Source organism: Pieris rapae, chromosome 2 (assembly GCF_905147795.1).
Source record: "Pieris rapae chromosome 2, ilPieRapa1.1, whole genome shotgun sequence".
Classification (NCBI taxonomy): domain Eukaryota; kingdom Metazoa; phylum Arthropoda; class Insecta; order Lepidoptera; family Pieridae; genus Pieris; species Pieris rapae.
Genome location: NC_059510.1, coordinates 1,407,567 through 1,433,612, shown reverse-complemented (window position 1 = coordinate 1,433,612; position 26,046 = coordinate 1,407,567). Strand labels below are relative to the sequence as shown.

Here is a 26,046-nt window from a genome sequence, read left to right as displayed (position 1 = left end):
TATGGATCACTATATGAGCTTGTCGACATGCACGGTGGCGCCAAGGCACGGCGCCGCGGCCGCGTGCGCCGTGACTGCCCCTCGGCGCGCCGCGTCTACGCACGGCGTGATTTTCACCAGTGTTGTATGGCAGTCTATCGGGGTGTGTCGACGGTGCCGGACGTACGCACGGATTCGTGACCGCTTATATACGCTGTTTCGCGATTTTATTATAAAATGAACATAAATCAAGAATTATTAATTACGTTGATTCAAGAAAGGCCTGTAATATGGGATAAGACCATCGACGATTATAAAAATAAGCGGCTTAAATATGATTCCTGGAAAGAAATATTTATTCATTTCCAGCCCACATTTGAATAGACAAAAACTATAATCTTTTTTTTCGTAAGAAAATTCATGACGCAGCACGTCCTACACAGCCCGAGTAAAAAGCGCTACTAGCCAGTACTTACCAATGTCTCGCGCGGTGATTTTGCCGTATCATGTACAAGCTAGCACGTTTTTTCAACCGTACGGCTTACACACCGTACGTTTGAACAACCGTGTAATGGAAAAGATGCCTAATGGTGGAAATGGTTCTAACAAGAAGCATTAGAAGTTTTAGTTTAAAAAAATCATGATTCGACATTTTCTTTTTCATGAGCTTTCTATTGTTTTAGTATTAAGTTACTGAAAAACTAGGAAATAAGAAAATAAATAAAAGACATGCACGAAGATCTGTTATAAATGCCCGAAACTGTCGTTAAGTTTGTGGCCTATGTTTGTTACAATCTAAATTATATTTAACAGTTATGTTGAATAAACCTAAATTAACCCTAAAATATTTTAATCAATCACAGCTTATGTTCTAAGATTAACAAAAAATAACTTTCTTTTTAGAATTATAGCAATAAAATAAAAATGTAAATTCCGTGCTGTAGCAGTATTGTTCATAAAGTATTTTCCGTGTAGCTTCAGTCTAGTTTAATTGCTAATAATAATAAATATTAGGAAAACAAAGTGTTGAATTAAAAACACACTTACGAATAATTTTTTGTAATGTTCTGGAGATGAATCTTACTGCAAACATCACAACACACACTTATACAATTTTCAAAAAATACACTCTGACATGCTGAGAATTTAATCGATTAATGTATAATTTAAATATATCTGAACCAAACATTATATAAAGTATTTTTTTAATTAAAATTTTTCATTAAATACACATATTACAAAAATAAATAAATCAATATAAAAAACATAATTGTCATAGCTCTTTCAATTGCCCTGTTTTTAAATATTGGACGAAAAAGGTTTTGGATTGTCAACCTCTTTTTAAATCGACTTTAAACTAGCTTTTTAATGACGTGTATGCGATAAGCTATAAATATAGCAACGGTCTGGGGGCCTACCATGAGCTTTGTTAAAACAATCCAGTTGAGAAGCTGATGAGTTTAGGCTCCTAAATTTTTTCGTAACCTTCTATAAGCTGAAACGTGAAGACACTGCAAGCGTGCACGAAAGAACGATAAATTTGTTTGTGGTTTCTATGTAAGTTCTGAAATTAAACTGTCAAACTTGTTTCGACAGATGATTCTAGAATAATAAATAGAATCAAAAAACTATTTTAAATAATTCATCAACCACAATCAGCTATTATGTTTTATTACATATACGTTTTCAATAAAAAAAATATTCTTTTGATATATATTAAACGTAAGTTTTCTGGTGCTATGACAGTGGACAGTTTAGACTTTTAAACGTGTCCTTAATAGGATCTAGATATCTAGATGTTACAAAATTTCAATTATTAATATATATAGTTTAACAAATTGTTATAGTTATAAATATTGTTCATAAATTACTATTCACAAATTTGTTTTCCAAAAATAGTTACATTGAAGTGAATTCTTGTTATATAACTACTAAAGTATTCGAACCTACTGCAACTTTAATCAGTCATTCCGTTGGAATCGCCCTCAAAATATATACAGATAAGAAACGAAAATAATAAAAACATTTATGAGACAAATTGTGTTTTAAATCGAGAATCACATTCGATCCTAATAAAGAGATAAAACAATAAAATAAACAATCATTTTGTTTATATAACGCTTTGAAAACAATCTGTCCTTTTCCCGGGTTGCAATAACTGTAATCCCCCCAGCGGGGCGAGAACTATAGATACTGGATGAGACATATTGTGTAAATACTAATATTGACTTTTTAATGTAACAGGAGGCAGACGGGCAGGAGCATCACCCGTTATTAAGTGATACCGGCGCCAATGGACACTCGCACTGCCAGGAGACTCAAGCGAGCTGACGGTTTTTTCAAAATTGGAACTCTCTTTTCTTGAAGGACCCTAAGTCGAATTGGTCGAGAAATACTTTAGTGGGCAGCTTGTTCCACATACCGATGGTGCGCGGCAGAAATTGCCTTAAGAATCGCTCAGTTGTGGAACGACGGACATCAAGGTGATACGATTTTGTATTCTGCCTTGACGTCCGATGATAAAACAGCTGAGGTATTAGTCCGAACAACTCCTCTGAACACTCTCCATGGTAAATGACTTAAGGAAGAAATTGCAAAGGTAAAGTATAGGAACATTCAAGAGCGTACCAATTCTTCACATGCCGGCAACGTACACTAGCCCTCTGGTATTGAGTGTACAAAGCCGGGCGGTATTACTTAACATGAGCTTTCTCCCCGTGATCTTTAAAAAAGGGATAGAATAAATACTTAAATATCAATAGGCAAGAGTGCATTAGAAAATAATGGATAAAGAAAGATTTATGCACATGTGTACTTTTTTTCATAACCAGATGAGTCACATGTGTCTGACATGACCGGAGGTGAGGCGCTAACTCCCATAACACGTAAAAGTTATCTAATTATTAATTTAAGTATGTATGTTTATCGTATAAAGAGTACATAATGTTTTGATATCGGACGAGCTCATTTTTTATTGTCTTAAATTATCTTAATTTGACAGCATTTATGAAAGTAAACATTCATTTCGTTCGCTACCACATTAATAACGTAAATGATAAAAACACGAAAATGTTAAATATTTGCGAAAGCTTATAATGTGTGAGTGACCTGATTAGACGCGTGTCTTATGACTTCTATTTGAAGAACTTGTTTTAATATAAATTCTGTGTTGTCTTGGGGATTTTTCACTTTTTTCCTTACAACGTAACGATAACAAAATATTGGATGATTGATTACGCATGAATATATATTTATACGCTGATATAAATATTTAATATAATGTAATACAATATCTATAATCAAAAGAGACAGATAATTTACAATTAAAACTTGTACACGAACAGTAAAAAAGAGTAGAACTTACTAGAATTATTTTTAACTCACCTAATTCTTACTCAGAGGCGAGGAGAACTTGGACAATCTGATCGTGGTTGGTAGCATAATGAGCAAAAGATCAAGTGGCTATTAACCAGCCAGAGGTACCTATCAAGTTAAAGACTCATCGTCGCTCAGACATCAGGTATATTGCTGAAGAGAGAGAGTCCCTCTCTCTCTCATACTCACTCGCTTCAATTCAGTCCAAATTGTCTTGCCCTCCAAAATTAGAATCTTCCAGCACATGTCTTCTTGTGCCACCTACAGCTAATTGCTGACTTTAAGTTGCAGTAGGTCCTTCTCCACTCTGTCGATCCAGCGATACCTAGGCAATACAATTCTACTGTTTCCATATTTCAGTCGTTACTCGGATAAAGATTTTTGAAGTGAAACTTCTTTAGAATCGTTGTGATTTCAAACCGGTTGCAACGGAAAAGCGACAGTAAAAAGAGATAGAAACATGTATTCATAATATTAAACGTGTGAGGAAATGACATAGATAGAGAAACTTCTTTAGAATCGTAATTTCAAACCGGATGCAACGGAAAAACCGACAGTAAAAAGAGACAGAAACATAAATTCATAAGATTTAACGTGGGAGTAAATGAGATAGGACGCATTATACAGCCTCTTTTTACTGCCGCTTTTTTATTTTAAAATTTTCATTAAAATGTATCATTAAAATATACCTACTGTTTTTAAAGAAAAGTTTAATACCTTTAGGTAGTGAAATGTTTAATTTATATATGATTAATTATAAAAACTTTGTTTTTGAAGGTTTCACTTCTCCCACGTGTGAATTGCACATAACATGTTTTTTTGTAAAAATGCTTTGAGCACAAGATACAACAGAATCAATCATTCATTTCTATTTTACAATAGTCATGGCTTCAATTCTAAATTTCGGTGACGGTGACTGCTTATTAATATGAAATTTAAAATTAAAAAAAATAAATAAATAAGCAAAGCAAATCTGTAGAATCGTGATGTCATAGACATCAGACATATTGACAGAATTCGATAAGATAATTTTGTCTATAGTTGCCAAGTATGTGTTTATCGTGTTTTAGGAATTAACGAAGGCGTCTCAGCTCATAGCAACATGCCTGCAGCTGAGCTTCAGCATCGGAGGTCAAGCCAAAAAATAAACAATCCGTATCACCTAGACGTCCGTAGTTCCACAACTGGCTGTATACGAACGAACAAACTCGGACACCAGCTGTCCAATGAAGTATTTCCGAATCAATTTCACTTAGAGTCGTTCAAGAAAAGGGTGTACCAATTCTTAAAGGCCGGCAACGCACTTTCAAGCCTTTTGGTAATGTGAGTGTCCATGTCCACTTAGCATTAGCCATTAGGTGAGCCTCCTGCCCGCTGCCTGTCCTATTACAATAAAAAATAACATGGAAATAGATGATTAAATCCTTGTTTATCAGTTTTTAAAAGAACTAATTAAAATTTTAATGTTAAATTGTAATCATGCAAATAATTAAGTACAGTTAAAGATTTCGTTTGAAGACACCTGGAGTAATTCGAGTAATATTTTGTTTTATATATTATTAGATAGTAAGACTTTAATGGAGTGATAAATTTGAAAAAAAAAAATATAGTTTTACTTAGTACCTACGTTTTTACATGACCACGTCTAATAAATCGATAAACGCCGGCTGTACACATGAAAAAGCGTCATTGCCCCGTAACGCTCACTATAACGCCACATCTATCTCTCTTCCACTCGATTTGACTATGCGTCCGAGGATTCTATGTATCTTTACAAAATGGTGATACTTCAATAAAAATAATTAATTTTAATCATAAAAGTCTGCAAGAGCTTATTAAAATTGCATTTAATATTTCATGTGGCAGTATTGTATCATTATATCTATATTCTATCGTCTAGTCTACAAACCTTGTAAACAATGTCGGGGGCATTATTTTCGATATCTAAGTGTTGATATCGTTTAAGTCTGTTAAGCACTGGCGGCACTTCTTTGATTAGCACTCGATAGTACTTATGCGTAATATGGGGAGAATATTTAAAAATTACTACCGTAAACATTACTTTACTATGGTTTGATGTAAACGTTTTATTGAATATGGTTTAAATTTGCTACTCTCGCTCCATGCTACGTTCTCCCTATCCCGCTCTCTTGATCGGTCTCAATCGTCCTCTCCCTTTTCAACGACAAAAACGCTGCACATCTTCGTGACGCTAACATTATTATAATTGCGTTTCATCCGTAAAAAAATACCCTCGTGCGCCTAGAAGTTTTACTGCAAAAGTCACTAGCGCTGCCACCTTTTAGGCCTGGGTCCAGATTTCTGTATCTGTTTCATGAAAATTTCTCTATCTTATAGGCTGGTAAGTGCCTAACACGCAGTTGGTTTTTTGTGTCTAAGGCAGGCCAATTTCCTCACATTTTCCTTCACAGTTTGAGCGAATGTTAAATACGCATATAGAAATAAATTCCATTGGCCGAGGATCGAACATATGACGTCAGAAGTAGACGAATAAAAATATAATCTTGCAGCTTTACAACCTTATTTTTTAATAATACTTCAAGGAGATCAGGAATTGGCCGGGGGGTTCATGTGCACAGACGCTAATTATAGATTTAATTTGGCGCCTGACAGATAGTACCGGTGACATCAGTGCTCTCCTCGCTCAACGAGTAAGTATCGCAATACAGCAAGGCAATAAAGCTACAGGGACCAAACTGTTTAATTTTTGAAGTGAAACTTCTTCAGAATTGTTGTGATTTCAAACCGGATGCAACGAAAAAGAGACAGAAACATTAATTCATATGATTTAACGTGGGAGAAAATGAGATAGATAAACTTCTTTCGAATCGTCGTAATTTCAAACCGGATGCAGCGGTAAAGAGAGACAGAAACATCAATTCATCATATGATTTAACGTGGGAGAAAATGAGATAGGAGGCATTATACAGCCTCTATTTACTGCCGCTTTTTTTTTGATCGAATTTCAAACTTTCGTTGTTTTAGTTTTTGTCAAATTAAAGATTTATATTAAAATTATAAATTAAAATGTATAATTAAAATATACTGTTTTTAAAGAACACACACATTTAGATAGTGGAAAATGATTAATTTATATTTGTTTTTGAAGGTTTCACTTCTACCATGTGTGAATTGCACAAATGTTTTTTTTTTTAATTTTCTATTTTAAATTACTGCGTAGGTTAATAAAATTGTAAATACTTCTACTATATATTTTTTGAAATATGGATTTTATAATTATTAATGAATATAATATTTTTTCTTAGTTAAATTAACTCAAATCAAAATCATAAGTGAATTAAAGACGTATCGACTGTCATATATTTATAATTCTTAGCTTTACCAACCGTGTGCGTTGGAGTATATCCAATAAATACATAAAGAGCGATAAAAGTAAAATAAATTAATACAAAACACATTTTAATTACACGATACTTCTAATTATCTATCAATTGTATATTACTTACTAAATTTATAATTATTTGTTTCAGTGCTACACAGTCTTTGGGTAAATTAATACATACTGGTTATATTAACTATACAAAATAGTAGCAAATACCTAATCGCAAAAACCGGTTACACAACGGACGCGACGTAAGGCCAAAATTAACTTTTTTACATAATTTATAATATAATATATTAAAATGTTAAATAAACTTTCCGCTCAGATTAATGACAAAGTATTTTATTCATGTATTAAACTTGTGATTGGTATAAAAATATAAATAATCAATTCAAATTACGTTCAAAAACGGAAAACAAACGCTGGGAAAATGTTACAATAAGTGGTTCACACGGTAAAACAGTCACATCTAGGAATATAAGGCTGTTGTTTCACTTCAGGGCGGGAGTCTGACGGTGGGCGGCGCGGGCGCTTCAGTATTCTATAGACTTTCGAACTGACAGTAGCAAACTTGGGTTCAAAATGTGTAATATTCCATATTTGAATTTTGTAAAATGACTGGTGCTTTTTAGTGATAATGGCGGATAAATTGGACGACTACCAGGGTGTGACTGGCCGATGGCATGGGATAAGGGACCGGTGGAAGGAGAGATACGCGCAATGGAAGGAGAACCATCCGCGCGGGATTCGGGAGGTTTTGAAGGAGATGCTGTTTGGTATACCTACGTCATCTGAGCCGCCCAACCGAGAGTATGATAACAGTGAATACAGTGATATATTCAGGTAATTATAATATTCATTTAGGTTTCACGCTAATATGACAATATATAAAATTACTTTTACAGAGAATTAATTAAAAATAAATACGGTGAATTTATAATTCAAGATTGGTGCTAATAAATTGCTGAATAAATTAATTTATGACTGATTGGAAACTTTAATATTTTTTTAAGGATTCTGTATCCTAGCTATGTGCAAGCTATTTTTATGTGTTAGTTAAAGCGAAATTCAATACTTTTTACTATCTACACTTTATTAAATCACAGTAAGCTTAACCTTGCCTGTACGGTGTAATCTAATTAGGTTATCTAATTTCATGCATATAGTATGTTGATGCAGAATTAAAATAGAACTATATGTACATATTGTACATGTAATGTCAAGTAAATTTGTCTATTTGTAGATATTTCAGATTCTATGGGACATAGTGTTGAAAGTTTTAATAAATTAATGAATTATTCTGGTTTTCGTTTCTTACTAGAAACATGCTCTCCAGGAATATGTAATTTTAATGTGTATACAAAAAAACACACTTACGATTAAAACACGTTTAATTAAATGTAATTTAAAAGAAAACTCTCCACGTAATGATTCATAAGTAAATTTTTAATACACCAGTGTAATTTTACTAAGACACAATTTTAATACGAAAGATTTATTTATTTATTTATTTATTAAGATAAAGCACTTCAATTCTTTTTCAAGTGTATACGATTTATTCATCAATAAATTAAACGAAGCATAATTAAAAAAAATAGTTTAAAACTTTCGTTAACATTTTTAGTTATTTCCTTTCCAACTTGTAGGCGGAAAAACCGATTGGAACTTATGCGGATATCGGCTGCGGTAATGGGCATAGAGTTTTCATACGCGGGCGAGACGGCCTTCGTTTCACCCACCCTTCTCCAGATTGGAGTACCCCATCACCAAATGACTATGGTGTGGGCGCTCTCACCGTTAATAGGCTTCTTTATGACTCCTCTCTTGGGCTCACTGAGTGACAGGTGCAAATCTAAATTTGGACGACGTCGGCCATTTATCGTTATGATGTCTATTGGAGTGTTTTTAGGTAAATAAGTTTTATTTTAAGCAGTTTTAATGCGTTGATTCTTGCTTGTATTGTCCAAATCTGTTATAACGATATCTTAGGGACTACTTATATTTGGTCGTAAAAACCGGTGAAGTTGTATTAAGTACCTAGTACAATAAAATTCAGCCGGGACTTGATTTTGTCATTATAACCGGTATATTGTTCACAACGATGTGGTCATAAACGGTTTTAAGTGTATTCATTTCGTTATTAAGTTAAATTATCACACTGAACATGACTTAAGTCGAAAAAAAAATTATTTTATATAATATAAAGTAGTTTATGATATTATTTAAATATTACTACTGATACTTAAATATTATTAATTCAGGTTGAAATCCTAACAACGCAGTTTTATTCTTTTTAAAAAATAAAACTTAAATAGCTATCAAATGTTTTGTCCTTGTCATCCACAAAACATTTAATTATTTTTAAGTTCAATATTTTTTTATTAATTTATGCATAGGAATTCTAATGATACAATCAACTGCTCATGGCCGCTATTGAAACTATAAAAATATTTTATTCGTTGAATAGAACCCAGGACCTTAGGAATATGCTGCGAACAATTAAAACAATATATATTTATCATTCTGTAATATTGTTTGTATACCCACCCTCTACATAAAAATCATCATTATGCAATTCACTAAGAGAGAGAAAAAAAGAGAAAAGTTATATTTCTGACGAAAACGTTAGTTACTACATCCGACAGCCTTATTAAATTTTAAGAGTCACAAAACACTAAGATAAAATAAATTTGCAGGTCTAATTTTAGTACCCAATGGTGAAAGCTTGGGTTATTTGCTTGGTGACCTAGGACACGTCAATAAGACCCAAGTTCCTTCGGTACTAGGCCCTCGAAGTACAGCATTAGAAACGGAAGGAACGAATTACCATCCCTGGGGGGTTTTTTTGACTATAATAGGTACTGTGCTCCTGGATTTCGATGCTGATGCCTGTCAAAGTCCAGCGCGGGCGTATCTTCTCGATGTGACAGTTCCAGGTTAGTTTTTCATATTAATATGTCTGTTTTTTTTTCAATTTTTTTCAATTTTTTTCAATTTTTTTTTTCAATTTTTTTCAATTTTTTTCAATTTTTTCAATTTTCAATTTCAATTACAATATAGGTTAAGAAAATTGTAAACACTGTATATATATAAAGAATAAACTATATAATTATAGAAACAAAAAAAATAATTCAATTATTTAATTGAAATTAAAAATAATAATGTGTAGAATCGCGATAATGCCGGATTTCATCTTGCCAATATACAAAGCACGTGAATTCTTATATATTGAAGATGTTCCTTGTAACAGACGCAAATATATGTCAACTCGTCTGCCTTTACAATTGTTAATAAGTAATCTCGTAAAATATTATTCATATGTTTATTACGGTAGGAGTCATATACTCTATAATAAAAAACATATACTTATTACGAAATAAAAAATAAATAGACAGAATTTCGATGCTATTATTTTGTTCTTCTTATAATATTAAGCCCTGATCATCATCTTATCCCTGAGGTTGTAAGTTCCACCCCGCCTGTGCACCAATGGACTCTTTTAATGTGCATCTAATAACGTCGATTGCGTGTGTCAGGCACAGAAGGCTGATCACCTACTTGCCTATTAAATTGAAGTTGAAACTGATTGAGAAATCTGATTGTATTGTTGGCCATCATCATAGCTAGTTTATTTTGAATGCCGCGCTGATAATGACGTGGATATATAATGGTTTCAACCAAGACGTGCGTCTGCGGCAAGTCGAAGGAGACTTTGCCTTGTATTCGTTAAAGGTGCTCGTATTTTGTTAGTGTTACGTAAAACGTGACAGAAATACTCAAGTTTCCTTTTCTTAATCGTCATAGGCACTTCTATGGTATTTTGCATTATTTTGATGTTACTTATACTAAGGACGGGTACACATTAAGCGTTTTGAAGCGCGCGCTTCGGTAACGCGCCTTATAAGTGTATCGCACGCCCGTTTTGTTGTAAATTCGAACGCGCACTTTCGTAGACTTGACGAAAATGGAAAACGATCATTTTGATACATATTACTTGACGATGAAATCTTAAACGAACAACTGTATGGGATCAGCAAAGTCCGGATTATAAAAATATACTTTTAAGAAAACGTAATTCTACGGCTCGTCGATTCTGTATGTATGCTACCAACGCGCATGAAACGCAACGCCTCCTGCTCTTTTTAATTATCTGCAACAGTAGATTATTTGTAAGAATCAATATGTATAGGTTTAAAGAAAGTGTAATTTGCATATTAAGTACAAATTAACTTGCACATAAATTAGATATGTTGATTACTTCAATAATGACTTTTGTTTGATAAAAACTAATATACCTATTTTTGTCAAACAAATTAAAATGATATTTTTTGTATGAACCTTGAGGGGCGCCCCATGGGCGTATTAGAATAAGCCAAGGAATTAATGCGCACGAGTCGAAGCCTATAATACATCTAAATCGTGGAATATTAATATATATATAAGAGCGTACAAATTCTTAAAAGGCCGACAACGCACTCGCGAGCCCTAGTTCGTATATTAATTTTGCATCAACAATAACTTACTTAGGACTAATGATGAGAGCGCCCCAGACATAATACGTATTACGTAGTAATCTCTTGGCGACAAGCAGGACTTTTCATACTTATTGATAAAATTGAGCACGTGCTTATCAATTTAAAAAAAAAAACAACAGACGTTCTTCATATTTAATTTAGTGGTTGACATGCCAGCAGATCATGCGACGTGGGAGCTGAATGTAGTAAAATATAAAATTATTAATAAAGAAAATATAATTAATATTAAATAATAAATACTGATGTTATCAGAACATTATAAAATGAAGATCTAAATAGAAACGTGCTGTCAAAAATCTTTGTTAGTCCGTTATTATTAGACTAGACGGGTAGATTGATAAAATCTATCAAGCCTACCTTTAATCTATTGCAATGCAATGGCTGCCGAGGCATTGCATACAACAAGACTTTGTTTTAAACATTTCTTAATATATGTCCAAGCTACCTTTGCCTTTGCTTAGTGCCGAGCTTATCGCGGATGGGATAACCTGAGCTGACGTGGAAGTTCAAAGAGAGTTATTCTTTACTGGTGAGAACTGGTATAGGGCTTATCTTATTATTTTTGTACATATTATACATATTTGTATATTTGGGAAATATATATAGTTTGTATTTTTAATGTACTATTCTTATGGTAAAATAAGCTCTAAGAATTATTCAATTGGTCTTATTAATACATTACTTTTCTCTTTATAATATGAGTATACATTTTCCAATTTCACTGAAAATTTAAACCAAATTCGTTTATAAGTATTCGTCTTCGAATTCGAAGAGAACAATCTTCATAAAATATATGAAAAGTGCGTGCATTTATGCGACTATATTGTTTTTGTTCAGATTGTAGCGACATCTATATTATGGTACTGGAATACTAGATACAACAGTTACTAATATGGCCCGAGCTGTGTCAATTCACTTATGCCCAACAGCGAGTCCTATCAATAAAATTCACCATGTTTTTTTTGCCCAAAAGGGGTAGTCATTGCAGGCTATACATACCCATTTTTAGTAGGTTTAGCGATGCCGGCCGTTTAGAAGGAGGTCCACAAAAAGTTGGAGGTCGTGTTTCTCAGGGAACTGTGGAATCGAGTCCCGGTTTGCATGCAACGCTCCCCGCATTTGCATTGATACCGCTCCTACGGTGTTGAAACAAGAGAGGAGGGATTAACCCTTAACAATCCTTCTGAACCTTAGGGCCGCCCAGTCAGTATTGCGACTTATCCAGGATCCTTGCTTAATTTAGAGTAAGAGAACAATTCGCTATATATATTTATTTTAAAATCCTTTTAAATTCACATTTTGCGTTTTAATCACAAATTATTCAACAATGTGAGATAGGAATTTAGGAATCTGACTTTATCATTATGATTGATCACATTTGAATATTCCTATGTTGTTTAACACGTAATACGATCTATAAAAGAATTGTTGTCACGCGATATATGTACATAGAGTTATCTTGATAAAATTTAAATAAAATATTTACGAAAATGAAAACTTAAGATAAAAGAGAAAATCGTCTTTATTTATATTAGTGACGTTTCTAGTGGTTAGTATGTTATTACAGTTTATTTATCTCTTCTATTAATGTCAGGATTTTAAGGAGAAAGGATTTATTTAGTTATTTTACTATACGTACAAAAGCTCAGACAAAGAAAAAAACAACCAGAGAAAGAGCCTCAAAATATTAAACAAGATTATTATTTTTGAAACTCACATTTTATGAAACTCAAAAAATTTATTATTTCGCTCTTACCATAATACGATATCTATCATACAAATATGAATTATCATCTATGAATACCTAAATAAAACAATCAATTATACAGTATTTACTTTACATACATTGTACCTAATAATAAAAATAATTAAAAAGTCAGGGTATGTTCGTGACTATAATATAAAAAAAGAAGAAAAGAAAAGAAAATATTGTATATTGTGTCTAATAAAGTTTTTTCATTTCTCATGTTACACCAAGTACCCAAGTGTGTATAAGTCAGGGTATATCCGTGAGTATAATGTAGTATTCATAGATATTTTTCTATCGGAAGAATTATTCAAATACCTAGATGGATTACTTTATCTAACGACTTATAATGTCAAAAAGATCCTTGTCTTACCGATTACATAAAATGATGTTGTATTTACATGCTGATGTACCATTTGATAGTAGAATTGACTATGTGTCGGTTTATTTAAAAAGAGAATAACAGATCAACGAAAAATAATTTTAGTGCCGGCAGAAGTGAAAACTTGAATATGAACGTTATGCTTACTACTTCTTTGAGTTTTGTCTTTCACCACCAGCATATCTTACCGGATGAACGAAATTGTTCCTTTTTTTATTTCATCTTGCTGTTTGACTTTTAGCTCTCTCCTGATATTGATAACATCTTTAGGGTAGTCTTCTCTGATATAGATGTTATCAGGGAGGTTCTTGTTGCTGCGGAGTAGTTCTTGTCTGCACCAGGCATGGGTGAGTGTAAGTAATATGGGTCGTGTTTTGTTGGTGTACTTTTTTCCGAGTCGCCGGGCACTACAGTAACCTGGTTTTTGAGTTTGACGTTTTTCTTCACCAGGGGCATCAGTTTTTCGTCGATGGACATCGAAAAGTTGGCAATTCTTTCAGTTAAGGTTCTAGTTTGGTTCTGGAATTCGCTTTGCATTTCGCTCATTATATTTAGAAGCACATTCAGTGTTGTATCCATATCGAGAGTTTTTTATTTTTATTCTTCTACTTCTTTCTATTTGGTAGAATTGGTAGGTTTTTCCGGTAGTTAGTGTTCACACTGGTTGTTTATGGTTAGGTGATGGAACGTATTGAGTGAATGGAGCAATTGTCAGACACCGAAAAATGACAAAATTTTAATTTGGAATAATGTATAAAACAATAAAGAAAAAAAATGAATACATGAAGTAATTAAACTTAATTCGATATATAATATTAAGATTTACCTTTTTGTAGGTAAAATATAAAAATAAGTAGTATTTTTTGTTATGCTATTTTATTGCCCTCAATTGGGTCATTTTTGTCCCTTTTTCAGTGGAGAACTTTTTATTAGCAAAACTTATGAAATGTCAGAATTCTACGGAATTAAAAATCACAGCATTTGAATAATATAATAACTATGTTATTACAATATTTAATTAGTATTTATCGTTTTTCAGAAGCGTTGCTATCCTTAACCCAATTTGATAGACATAGGTAGTGTTTTGTTTAGTTTTAGGTACGTCACACTATGCGATTGTGTATTGTTTTAGTGCAAGTTTTCAGCAAATAGTTGGTCCTTTTGTTCTGTTATTACGAATAAGCTGTACTGACAGTGTTGATAATGATTAAAATACATACAACAATTGTTCTTTGTATATACGCAAAAAGGTACAAATATGCACTTTGACCAAATTTTTAAAGTGAACATTTTTAGGCGCGTGAGGTTAAAGTTTTACGGATAAAACGTCACGAAGATGTGCAGCGTTTTTGTCGAAGAAAAGGGACAGAGCGATTGAGACTGATTGAGAGAGAGTGAGAAAGGGAGATGTAGAAAAAATAAACGTTGATGTTATCTTTTAGTACTTACATATTAGAACTTTAGATGGTAATTCTGATGCATAACGTATTGTGCAGTAAACGTTTTTATTTATTTATATTGATTGCACGTGATCAGTTTGTTCTATACAATTTTTAGGGCTTGAACTACAAAGTGTTAAATTTGTGGGATTTAAAATAATAAATTCATACAATTAATACAGATTTTATTATAAATACCGCCCTGTATTTTGCTAGGCACCAACATCTTGATCAATTTGTCCCTGATAGGTGTTATTGTTAGAAGCACTGTCTCTGTATTCGTAATCCACTGTACAAAATATACTGTGCTTATCATTTTCAACACAACACTATCTCTTTCCTTTCGCTGTGATTGATTTATCTCAAGAATATTTATTTTGGCATTTTCCGTACGGATATTTGGTTATCATTGATAAGCATTTGGAATATATTTTACCTAACAATTTGCAAATTAATCTAATAAAATCCTTTAAAAGTTTATAACATTTTGAAAGACACAAAAACATTTTTTTGAGTAAAAAAATTTCACACACACACATTTATATATAAAATAAATACAAACGCACTCAAACCAGAAATGAAGAAAGACGAAACCGACTCGGCTATAATTTTCTTCCATTGGCAACACTAACTATGTAGACCCATACTGTTTTATCGATAATTGAATAGCAACGAAAGCTGAAAATCCCTGGCTATATTGCGACTATATAACGTATTATTTATATAAATCTTAATAAGTTCATTATTACAAACTTGATATTACATAGACTTATAAAAAATCTAGAATGTTGACTATGTTAATATCGATTAACAATCGAACATTACATCAAATTGCTGTCTTACGCTATTTTAAAGATACTTAGAAACTTTGATTAAACGTAATACATTACAAAATGTACTTGTAACTACTATACGTTTTGAACTAAAAACCATCCCATCTTAAGTAGGTACACCTTATTTGGATTTATGGACATAATGACGTCTTCATCATTGAACCTCTCATTCTCATCTCCTTATTCAGCATCGTCCAGAACCTCTTGGTTCTTCTCGTCTTCTCTAAGCCCTTGATTGTAATTGTACCCAAATGATACAACCTATGTATTCATTATTGACGATGAACAATGAATAGCATTTTTTAGCTATTTTATCCTTTTATTATATTTATAAGTAATCTTACAGATAACATATACTTTTATACATATCAAGAAAACACTTAGGCAATATGCAAAGCCGATTACAAAACAGATTACATTGATAAACAAAGTGCATAACAGAAAAAACTAAATTGTTAGTACTGCTAAATGAAGGTCAAAACTTCCTACTTTTTACAATACTTTAATATTACCGATAGTGGAGTAACATATTGAGCTTATCTTCAGTGTAATTTTGTATGACGTAAAACTATTATTAGCTTAGCGCTAAGATTGAACGGATAATAGCCTTATATAATGCTAGCTGGTGTCCGTGACTTCGTCTGTGCAGGATTAGTATTTCGAGTAGCTTTTATTAGCGTGGCATAAGTGTCTCTGTAGGACACTTTTGGGTTATTTTGTAACTGGGTTTGTCTGAGGAATATTAAAACTGCAACTCTCTTTCTTGTCCTTTCCAAAAAAACATCGGGTATTCGACAGCATTCGAGAGTGTCCGGAACTCTGGTTAGCCTGTCATCGTACGCCTGAATAACAATGTCCCGAGTCGCAGTTTGTTCACTGCTAACTACGGCAGCTATTTGGATTTGGCATTGAATTGTTTTCCGTGTTCACCAAGTGTACACAAACTGGGTGTATCTCTGCCTTGTAATTATGGCTAGTCGCTAAATGGCTATTTTAGTTTTTTCAGGCTATTTAAATTTAAGGCTTTCTTCTTTTTACGTACTCAGAACGCCTATCACATTGTGTTTCCTCATCACCCATTAAATAAACTTGCAAACAATTTGGATGCGTATTACGTTACAAATTAGTAGCTGGAATCAAAGAGCAAATTGTGTGGTGTATTTACATTTGGACTGTTAAACTCAGGCAAAATCCTGGCATAGCCACATTGTTATCAGCTTCAAAAGATGTCATATGGAAGCAGGCATTGTATTTCCTCCTGCTTAAAAAAAAAACTCATCAAAGATTGTCTATTGAAGAAAGGGCTACTTTACCTCCCGAACAACACGTGCCTGCAGCTTCCTCTTTCCATTTAAGAGGACTATAAAATCTGCATTCTTTCTTCTATTTTATAAGCTTGTGGCTTTAGTAATCAAGAGTCTCGTCGTGCTGAAATGCAGCTTAGCTTTAAAAATTAATCGTCGCTATTTCAGCTTTCAGCAACAGTGCTTGTGCGTTATCCGTTTTTTTTATTAGTAAATCATTAAAAATTAAAATTGAATAATGTGTGGATTCACTACTGAAGCAAACTTACTTATCGTTTTAAGGACCTGTTTCACAATATATGTAAATATATATGTAAATGTAAATGTAATAACATATGTAAATAGATAAAGTATTGATACTTTATCCTGTGTATGGATAAAGTATTGATATTATATAGCTATGCAACACATAAATTATTCGAAAGATAAAAGTTCCATGACGAATAGCGCTATCTGACTGTCGTGAAACGCAATAATAGTGTTTATACTACCAATAAGTAATAAATAGCTTATTTGGAACTTATCCGGACATTGTGAAACAGACCCTTAGTATACCTAGCTCAAATAAATGTTCCTAATTAATGGACTCATGTAAGCGAATTGCCACCGTTTTTAATTACGATTATAATTGTATTGATTTATATACGTTAAAACCAATAAAAATGGTTTTCTCCTCGGAAGAATATCTGAAAAAAAGTCTCTATATTATTGTACTATATATATAATTGTTTATAAATTGTCCCGTGTAAAAAACGACATTATCGTTTTTATTAAGAATTTGCCCCTTATATGCTTTTGTTATATTAATAAATGTACTTTAAGTTATGAGAACTCTCAAGGGGCTATTACTTTAATTACTTTTAAGTCAGGTTACCCGACAGTCTGTGAGTAAATTATTCCATGGTTTATATCGTATCTATATCACGGTTATGCAATTGAAAAATTTGCATCATAATATTTTTAAATTTATTTTTATTAATTTTGTTCAGAAAATTCTGTATATTTGATTGTTATGATTTCTAGACATTAGATAACATTTCATGATTAAAATCAATGTTCACGTTTCTTGCTATTTGCCGGCAGTTATTGTATATCCGAATTATTTTATTTCAGAGGACCATGCTAGGGGCTTGAGTACTTTTACGATAATGGCTGGATTGGGAGGCTTCATGGGATACGCGCTTGGCGGAATAAATTGGGATGAAACCAGTCTAGGTAAACATTGACTTTTGACACAGCTTGGTGTTGACAAGTTTCTACTGTTTGAATATTTTTGTTTTATTGTGTTTGTGTTACTCGGTAACATATACATATATAATTACAGGAGACTTCTTCGGTGGGCACGTCAGAGCAGTATTCACATTGATCACAATAATTTTCGTGATCTGTGTATCAGCCACTGTCAGTAGTTTTAAAGAGATACCATTGGAAGAGTTGCACCAATACGAGGAGTTTAAAAAGAGTACGGAGAAATCAAAAAATCCGCCTGATCAGGAGCAATTAGAAAGAGATAATCTGAGAAAAGACGTGTCGAGCTATGGTACTCTTGAAGAGGAAGGTGTGAGGAAAGACTGCCCAACTTATGGAACGTTGGAAGGCTCTGAGGTAAATATGAGAACTGAATGTTTTTTTCAAGTATAGGCACTGTGTACTTCCTAAGTCGATCATAATTTTACAGAAAGAGTTATATCTGTATCTCTTGTCTTTCTTTTTTAAAATAAAGTGAAAGCAAAAAAATACATTTACTTATTATTTATACTGTTAATATTAGTAACCTAGCTCTCGAATCAGAGTATTCGGCACCCAATGTGCTGTATGCTAATACCCCTCGGAAGCGAAAAAAGATGATTTTTATGTCGGAAATTCATACATATTTTCAAACATTCATATTTACTTTATCAAAATTCCTCATAAAAAGTTTTGGTTCAGTTCATTGGTTCATTCAATGTGTTAACAGTTTCTGCAGGATATCATGATCGTTATAATAATTTGGAGACCGGCCAGGAACACTTTATTTTTGCTGTCTTATTGACTATTCTGTATTCCAGGTTCCAGCACCACCAGCTCCAAATGTAATAGCAATACCTGAAGGACACGGCGAACCTCTTTCCCTGAAACATTATCTGAAATCCATAATCATGATGCCCAAGTCTATGAGATTCGTTTGTTTGACTAATCTTTTCTGTTGGATGGCCCATGTCTGCTATTCGTTGTACTTCACAGACTTCGTCGGCGAAGCTGTGTATGGTGGAAATCCAGCTGTAAGTTATACGATGTATTTTTGGAATACACTTGATTTTAACTGATATTTGTAATGAACTATATGAGACCAGTGGCGTTATAAACTTTTTAGGTCGGGGCCTCAGAATTCTGTATCTGTTTTGCCATCATTTGTCAATGTAATATGCAAGTAATAAATAATAATAATAAGTAGGTGATCAGACCTGCCTGACATACGCTGTCGGATTTTTGGGTCTAAAGCGAGCCGGTTTCGTCACGATGTTTTATTTCTCCGTTCGAGTCAATGTTAAATGTGCACGTATAAAGTCCATTGGTGCACAGCTGGGATCGAAGCTACGATCTACGATACGAGGAAGCAACTAAATCAACACTACATTCAAAATAAACTATATAATTATAAAGAATTGAAGATTTTTCGCCTTCACACATTTGTTATAACGAATCGTAATTGAAATAAATATACAGAATGTGTCTCGTGTTTGGAATAGAGTAAAATGTTTTGAGCGTTAGGGGTGCGGCTATGCTGTCATATAGACATACATACTATGTGAACCTTGGTAACTGGAAGCTGTATCCAGCATGCTCCCTTCCTTCGGTAATATAATATTCGCTGGAACAGCTGTTGCGTGTCAGTATAGTAAAAGAAGGAATACAAAAATCCCTCAGAAATACTAGCACTTACCGTCAACGGTTCTCATACACATATAGATTATTATTATTACTTAATAATAATCTACGGAAATCGATGAAATAGTTTTACGTCAGTCATAAGTCTATGCAACTATGTAAATCAATAAAGTATACATTTTCAGCTAAAGATTTATAATAATTGTGACTCATAACATAGGGATTAAGAAGATCATCACAAAACTTGACGCTATCAGATAAGTCTTAGTCATAGGATTGTGAAATACTTGTTGACTTCAAGATTACTTCTGTTACGTTCAAAGTTATTTATAGATATATTCTAATGGTAGGTAAATAACAATAACTTGTCACGCTAGATAATTAAATTAATGGATGTTCAGCCCCTTACGCCTTAGCAAGTATCTTTTGTCATCTATATTATATATTCTTCTTGCGTCCGACTTCGGTGACCTATTGTTCCGATGTCCTTGACAACTCCATCCCACCAACGCACCCACGCTTTACCGGCTGAACTGAAAGAGTTTTTTCTTGTCGTTCAGTAAGGTTCTTGGGATTCTGTCCCATGTTAATAAATACATTCTGTAACGAGTAACACGAATAGTTATCATTACATTATCTCGCTAAAAATGAATCGTTCAAGCACAAACCGCACAAACATACTACTCCATTAAATCATTGAGATATTGTTGATATTTTTGTGAAATCTTAAGGACCTAGGCGGTCGCCAAACTCTAAAAAAGTATATTGTTTTTTTCTATTTTTTGTCATCGTTTCTTAAACTAGGGAGAATGGAAAAGATATATGGTGGAGTTGAGTTTTATGTGTATCCATTTTGAAAGATCGATACCTGATTTAAATAACGTTGATAGAAGAAAAAAACAAACATAGCCAATGTTTTAGACTATGAATTCATTTAATGACGAAATTTGTGCTGGAATAGGGATTAAATAGAATCCTCGTGTAAAACGCAATGGAATTCGACGTGGACTTTTACCCGATCAATCATGATACGAAAAATTTCTATAATGTCATCAAAGATAAAGTGATTTAAATCTCTAAAAATCTATAAAAGAAGTATTACCTCATTCTTTAAGCATGCAAGCTTACACAAAAATGTAACTAAATTCCAAAGGTATTGTGATATGTAAGCAATTTAGTTATTATTCAATAAAATTGCACCTTTTTCTATAGAAGAGCGGGCAAACGGGCAGGAGGCTCACCTGATGTTAAGTGATACCGCCCATTGACACTCTCAATGCCAGAGGGCTCGCGAGAACGTTGCCGGCCTTTTAAGTATTGGTACGCTCTTTTCTTGAAGAGTCCCTAAGTCTATTTAGGTAGAGTGAAAAGTGGCTTAAGAAAACTGTATGCCATCATATTCATTTATAGTTAACCAGTAATACGACTTATTTTTTAACCAATAGAGTCAATGCGTTTATGTGTAATTGCTATAAAAATCTTTCAGGCGCCAGTCGGCACAGAAAGTAGAACAAACTACGAAGCTGGTGTCCGCTTCGGTTGCTGGGGGATGGCAATGTACTCTCTATCTTGTGCTTTCTATTCAACTTTTATTGAGAAACTGATAAAGAAGTTTGGGTAAGTTTATCTCGTTAACGATACGATTATCTGTCAGCCAGACGTCAACTGTATTACGATTTAAAAAGCCTATAACGGGTTAAAAGCGAAATTATTACATTTTATAAACAACTCGACGATTTGAGTGCACAGCAAGAGACAACGGAAAATGTGTATTAACATCTAAATATACATGAGATCAAGTATAGAAAGGAGGTATTAGTAATATTGACATAGTCACAGACCTAACATTTATTACTAACATAACACACAAAATAACATTTATCAAAGAAACCATAAGAGGTAACATTTTTTATTCTTTCGTACGTTTTAAGTCTGTAATGCGTGTGTGCTATGGTTATAATTGTCCCTGGATCAGCTTTATAATTAGTTTTACAGCGCTGGACATTCTGCCTGAAACCACAGCAGCTAGGTTGCGCCTCAATCGCAAAAAAAGAAAAATAATTAAAAAATAAGAGTAATTGTTTAGAAATTGACAATTCAGTTTCCTTTTTCTACTACATTACACTAATAATTCATCCATGTTAAGCTAAATTAAAACTTTCCTTTAGCTTCATTGGTGTAGGCACTTTAATTCACCACATATTATCTCTTGCCAATCTTCTATCCACTTGGCAACATGTCGGTCCAAATATGTCTATCTATCTTTCATTCGGTATTGCTTCTGTGTGTGTTGTGGGTTCCATTATAATTTAATAACTTATACCTTCATTAAATAAGCCTATTTCTGTACTATTAATTGATTTTAGATTCAGAAGCCTTACAAATAAGGCTGATACTAAGTTTGGCTTCATTGTGACATTGGACGATTTAATTGATACAAAACAAAAATATCTCAAACTAATAATTTTGTATAGTTAACAAAAACATATGAAAGTCAGGAATTTCAAACAAATATTTTTATGGGATATTTTCATTTTAACTGTAACCTACGTTATAAGAAGTAGTTCATTTAGTAATGTATATAATTAATCCTTAATACTTAGTAACACATATACAACCTATATACCTCTATTAAACTCATAAATCATTTATCAATTACAAGATTCAACTTTCGTATGGATATATTTAAAACTATTGAATTTATAACCTTGTCCCTGGTCGCAGCTGTAATCACATAACCTTTGAGTCTTGACTTTCATTAGACATTATGCGGCTTCTAAGACGCTAACAATTTTAGCGCCTGACATAATTTCATTAGCAATGTTTTTTTTATTGTTTGGTCACGCGAATGATTTTTGTTGCAATATTTCACGCATCCTTACTAATCTGACTTTAAAAAATACCCATCAAAGGATAATAAGTTGTTGTTTTGACTGACATGTACATTTTAGGGATTAAGAGAGCCTTCAGCGAAGACAATATTTGACGGGCATTTAAATTTCAAGCTAATACCTTAATTTTATCGAATTTTCACCCCAATATAAGTTTTCACACTAACAAACAAATTAAAAATAAGACAAATATTCAGAAATAATAGTTTTGCTGTTATCGCGTCTGCAAGAATCCTTTCTTACTTATTTTGTCTATAAAATAAATATGGTATACTAGTAATGTGATTTATTTTACAGCGCTAAAAAAGTCTACGTCGGAGGCTTGTGTACCTACAGCTGTGGTATGACGCTCCTCTGCATCTTGAGGAACCAAACAGCAGTGCTTCTATTCAGCTGGACAGCTGGTATCCTGTACTCTACGCTTTTTACGATGCCCTACCTCCTGGTCGCACACTACCATGCAACGGGAATGGTAAATAATTTGCAATAAATAAATTAAGGCCTAAAGACAGTGATTAATTTATGAGGATCATGTGATACCGCCGCCCATGGACACTCTCACTGCCATAGGGCTCGTGAGTGTGTTGCCGGCTTTATAAGAATTGGTACGCTCTCATTCAAGCTGTAAGGAAAAATAAAAAAAGAGAAATCTCTACAAAAAATATTCAATAACTTAAACATTTAAATGAAAAAGAAAAACAATACAAATAAAGGCAAAGAAATCACGATAAATTATAATTTTATAAGTTGTGTTTTACGCTTGCGATAAAGGTAGATAGAGTGAGCTAGGCGGGTAGAGGAAGAAGCGAATTTAGTCTAGTTTAGTGTTTCTGAGTATTTTGAAACTCAGTTCAAACAATCCTTCGTGAATTCAACACCTTATTTATAATAGCGACATCAAACAGATTAACAAGTGATTAACAGTTTGTAATTAAGTCTTGTGCTAATTAATGGTCTACTGTAAGCGTTTCCATTGTTTCACAAAACTAAATGCAATTTGTTTCTCAGCTAACGAGCTTTTGTATAAAAGCTTTGTTTACCTATTCTTAAATAAAAATATGTGTTAGTATGTGCAATACACAATTTTTTGCCAGTTTTATGTATTCGTATATATTGTTTAAAATTTCATTTCATCTAATACCTGTCAATAGTAAATTACAAACGATTATTCAATTAGGTAAAAAAAAATTAGACACTTCTGTATTCAGACTTTCGTATGTCAAAAATTAATACATTCTTGACGTTTAGGAGTCTGACTTACCACTTAATCTCGGTTCTGAATCATACCCTTAGGTTAGATTAGATCTACTATGCTATAAAAATGATATTTCTAAATATTCATATTTATCAATATATTTCTATATATCTATATATGTGTATGAATATATTTCTATATATCTATATATGAAATTATATACATGAATATATTTCTAAGAGAAAACACTTCTTTGCAAAGGTTCAAGAAACATTAATTAATTGCCATTGTATTTATTTTCCAGTGGGATAGTGAAGGAGGTGGCTGTGGTGAAGAGCGTGGTATAGGTACTGATGTCGCTGTGATCAGTAGTTGTGTTTTCGTCGCCCAGTTGCTTATTTCATTTATCATGGGCTTCGCTGTAAAGTTGACTGGGTCCACGGCTGCCGTGGTCGGTGTAGCAGCCTCTTTAGCTGGTGCTGCTGCTATTACTGCAACGAAAATTACCTATTTGGAGCTCTAAACTGAATATCAAAACTCTTTGATATATAGTTAAATTTCTGGATCTCACGGGATATTTTTAAATATGTAATTATTGTTAAGGATTGTTGATTTATATAGTGCTAATACGAGATAAGCAGAATTCATCACAAGTACGGCGGTACGTGTCAATCGCGATGTAGCGGTGATGAATCTTAAATATTGATGAAATTTTACTGTCTTCTTTGGTGTTTACTTATGTTTACGTACTCGCTATAATTGGTATAGAATTGCTATAAGAATCGCGTGGGTATTTATATTAATTTTTTTTAATAAGTAGTTTCATAAGTTATACTAACATGATTTTTATTAATGGTGGCTGGTTTTATTTAGTTTATGTGGCGATGTTAAGATAATACTGGAATGAAAAATGTTTGAACATTAATATGCCAAATATAATCTAAGGTTTCAAACATATATTTAATAATATATAAGTTTCTATTATCTCTGTGGTACGTATCTGTTAATCTCAATCTGTTGTTCTTGTAAAATTAGATTTAAGATATCTATGTAACATTCGACTTGTTTGGTAATCTCAAAAAGGTTTTACATATCGTTTATTATTATTGTTTAAATTTTGTAGAAAATAATTACAGAATCGTTTTATATAACATAGTTATAGTCAGGTAATTAATTTTAATACCTAAGCCATTCATTTTAAGGATATTTAATCTACTACAGATAACCCTTTTGCTTATGACATGATAATTTTGACAATTAATTGTCATTTTGCAAGTGACGTTTAACGAATTTGAAAGTGTAAGCATTACGATTATTCCCTGTCAAAAAATTGTTATCTGTAACAGACTACGCGTGATTTCAACCAATCAGGGCGATGTTGCAATTTAAGGGGATCATGTAACGATAATTATTTAATATAGTATTAAGTTTAGGTATTTAAATTTTGGAAGCAATGATTCAGTTTTGCATCCACCAAATATGAAATGGTGTCCATGTTTCTTTAGAGTATACATATAGAATTATTAGTGAATGTGTGACTGTCGCACAACTGCTAGTATGTATTATTTATTTAATTTGAATGTGGCAGGAAATGTAAGTTTAGGTGTTATTTTAATTTGCATGCCATAAACCTGAAAAGGGTTTGAATGAAGTATTATACGTATGTATGTATATATAAATTCAACTTGTTATGAATGTAATCCCATTTAATCGTGTTATTAAAATGAATTTCCACGAGATTGTGGTTCATTATTGAAGGAATACGTAATGGTAAAAATCTATTTTAATAAAAATAATGTACTAAAGTGACATGAGCATTACAGATGTAAATGAAACTTCTTTAAGGGATATAAAGGCGAATTGCTTAAGAACTACTTATATTGAGCGTTCCATTGCAATTGTGGACAATGAAAGACGAAACACGATTTCTGAAAGGCAGCGTTGAATTATTAAAATAATCCGTTGACCTAAATTTCCCTTTCTATAAAACTTTTTTTTAATATAACAGGGGGTAAATGGACATAAGATCTGCTGATAAATGATTTGTAGCTTACGGCATTTCTTTTATAATAATATTGTTAGCTGTAGGATTACGACATAAATAAATACTATAATAATCATAATAAATACATAA

General features: G+C 32.7%; 1 protein-coding gene across 2 annotated transcripts; it reads left to right on the top strand.

The window, feature by feature from the left end:
• The first annotated feature begins 6,877 nt into the window (after positions 1–6,877).
• LOC110995619 (proton-associated sugar transporter A) lies at positions 6,878–25,649 on the top strand. Of its 2 annotated transcripts, XM_022262873.2 has the most exons (10): positions 6,878–6,969; positions 7,351–7,561; positions 8,365–8,627; positions 9,415–9,654; positions 18,072–18,173; positions 18,283–18,563; positions 19,007–19,219; positions 21,313–21,443; positions 23,015–23,189; positions 24,217–25,649. In XM_022262873.2, exons 2-10 carry the CDS (start codon positions 7,356–7,358, stop codon positions 24,433–24,435), a joined length of 1,830 nt encoding a protein of 609 aa, XP_022118565.2. In that variant the 5' UTR covers positions 6,878–6,969; positions 7,351–7,355; the 3' UTR covers positions 24,436–25,649. The 2 variants fall into 2 exon arrangements, with proteins under 2 accessions (XP_022118565.2, XP_022118566.2); XM_022262874.2 differs by lacking the exon at positions 6,878–6,969 and having other exon boundaries at positions 7,219–7,561.
• Positions 25,650–26,046: the final 397 nt, after the last annotated feature.

Coding starts and splice junctions, on each gene's coding strand:
- LOC110995619 (XM_022262873.2), top strand. CDS start 7,356: ATGGCGGATAAATTGGACGACTACCAGGGTGTGACTGGCCGATGGCAT. Junction 8,628..9,414: donor GTCTATTGGAGTGTTTTTAG/GTAAATAAGTTT, acceptor ATAAATTTGCAG/GTCTAATTTTAGTACCCAAT. Junction 19,220..21,312: donor TGTATGGTGGAAATCCAGCT/GTAAGTTATACG, acceptor AAAATCTTTCAG/GCGCCAGTCGGCACAGAAAG.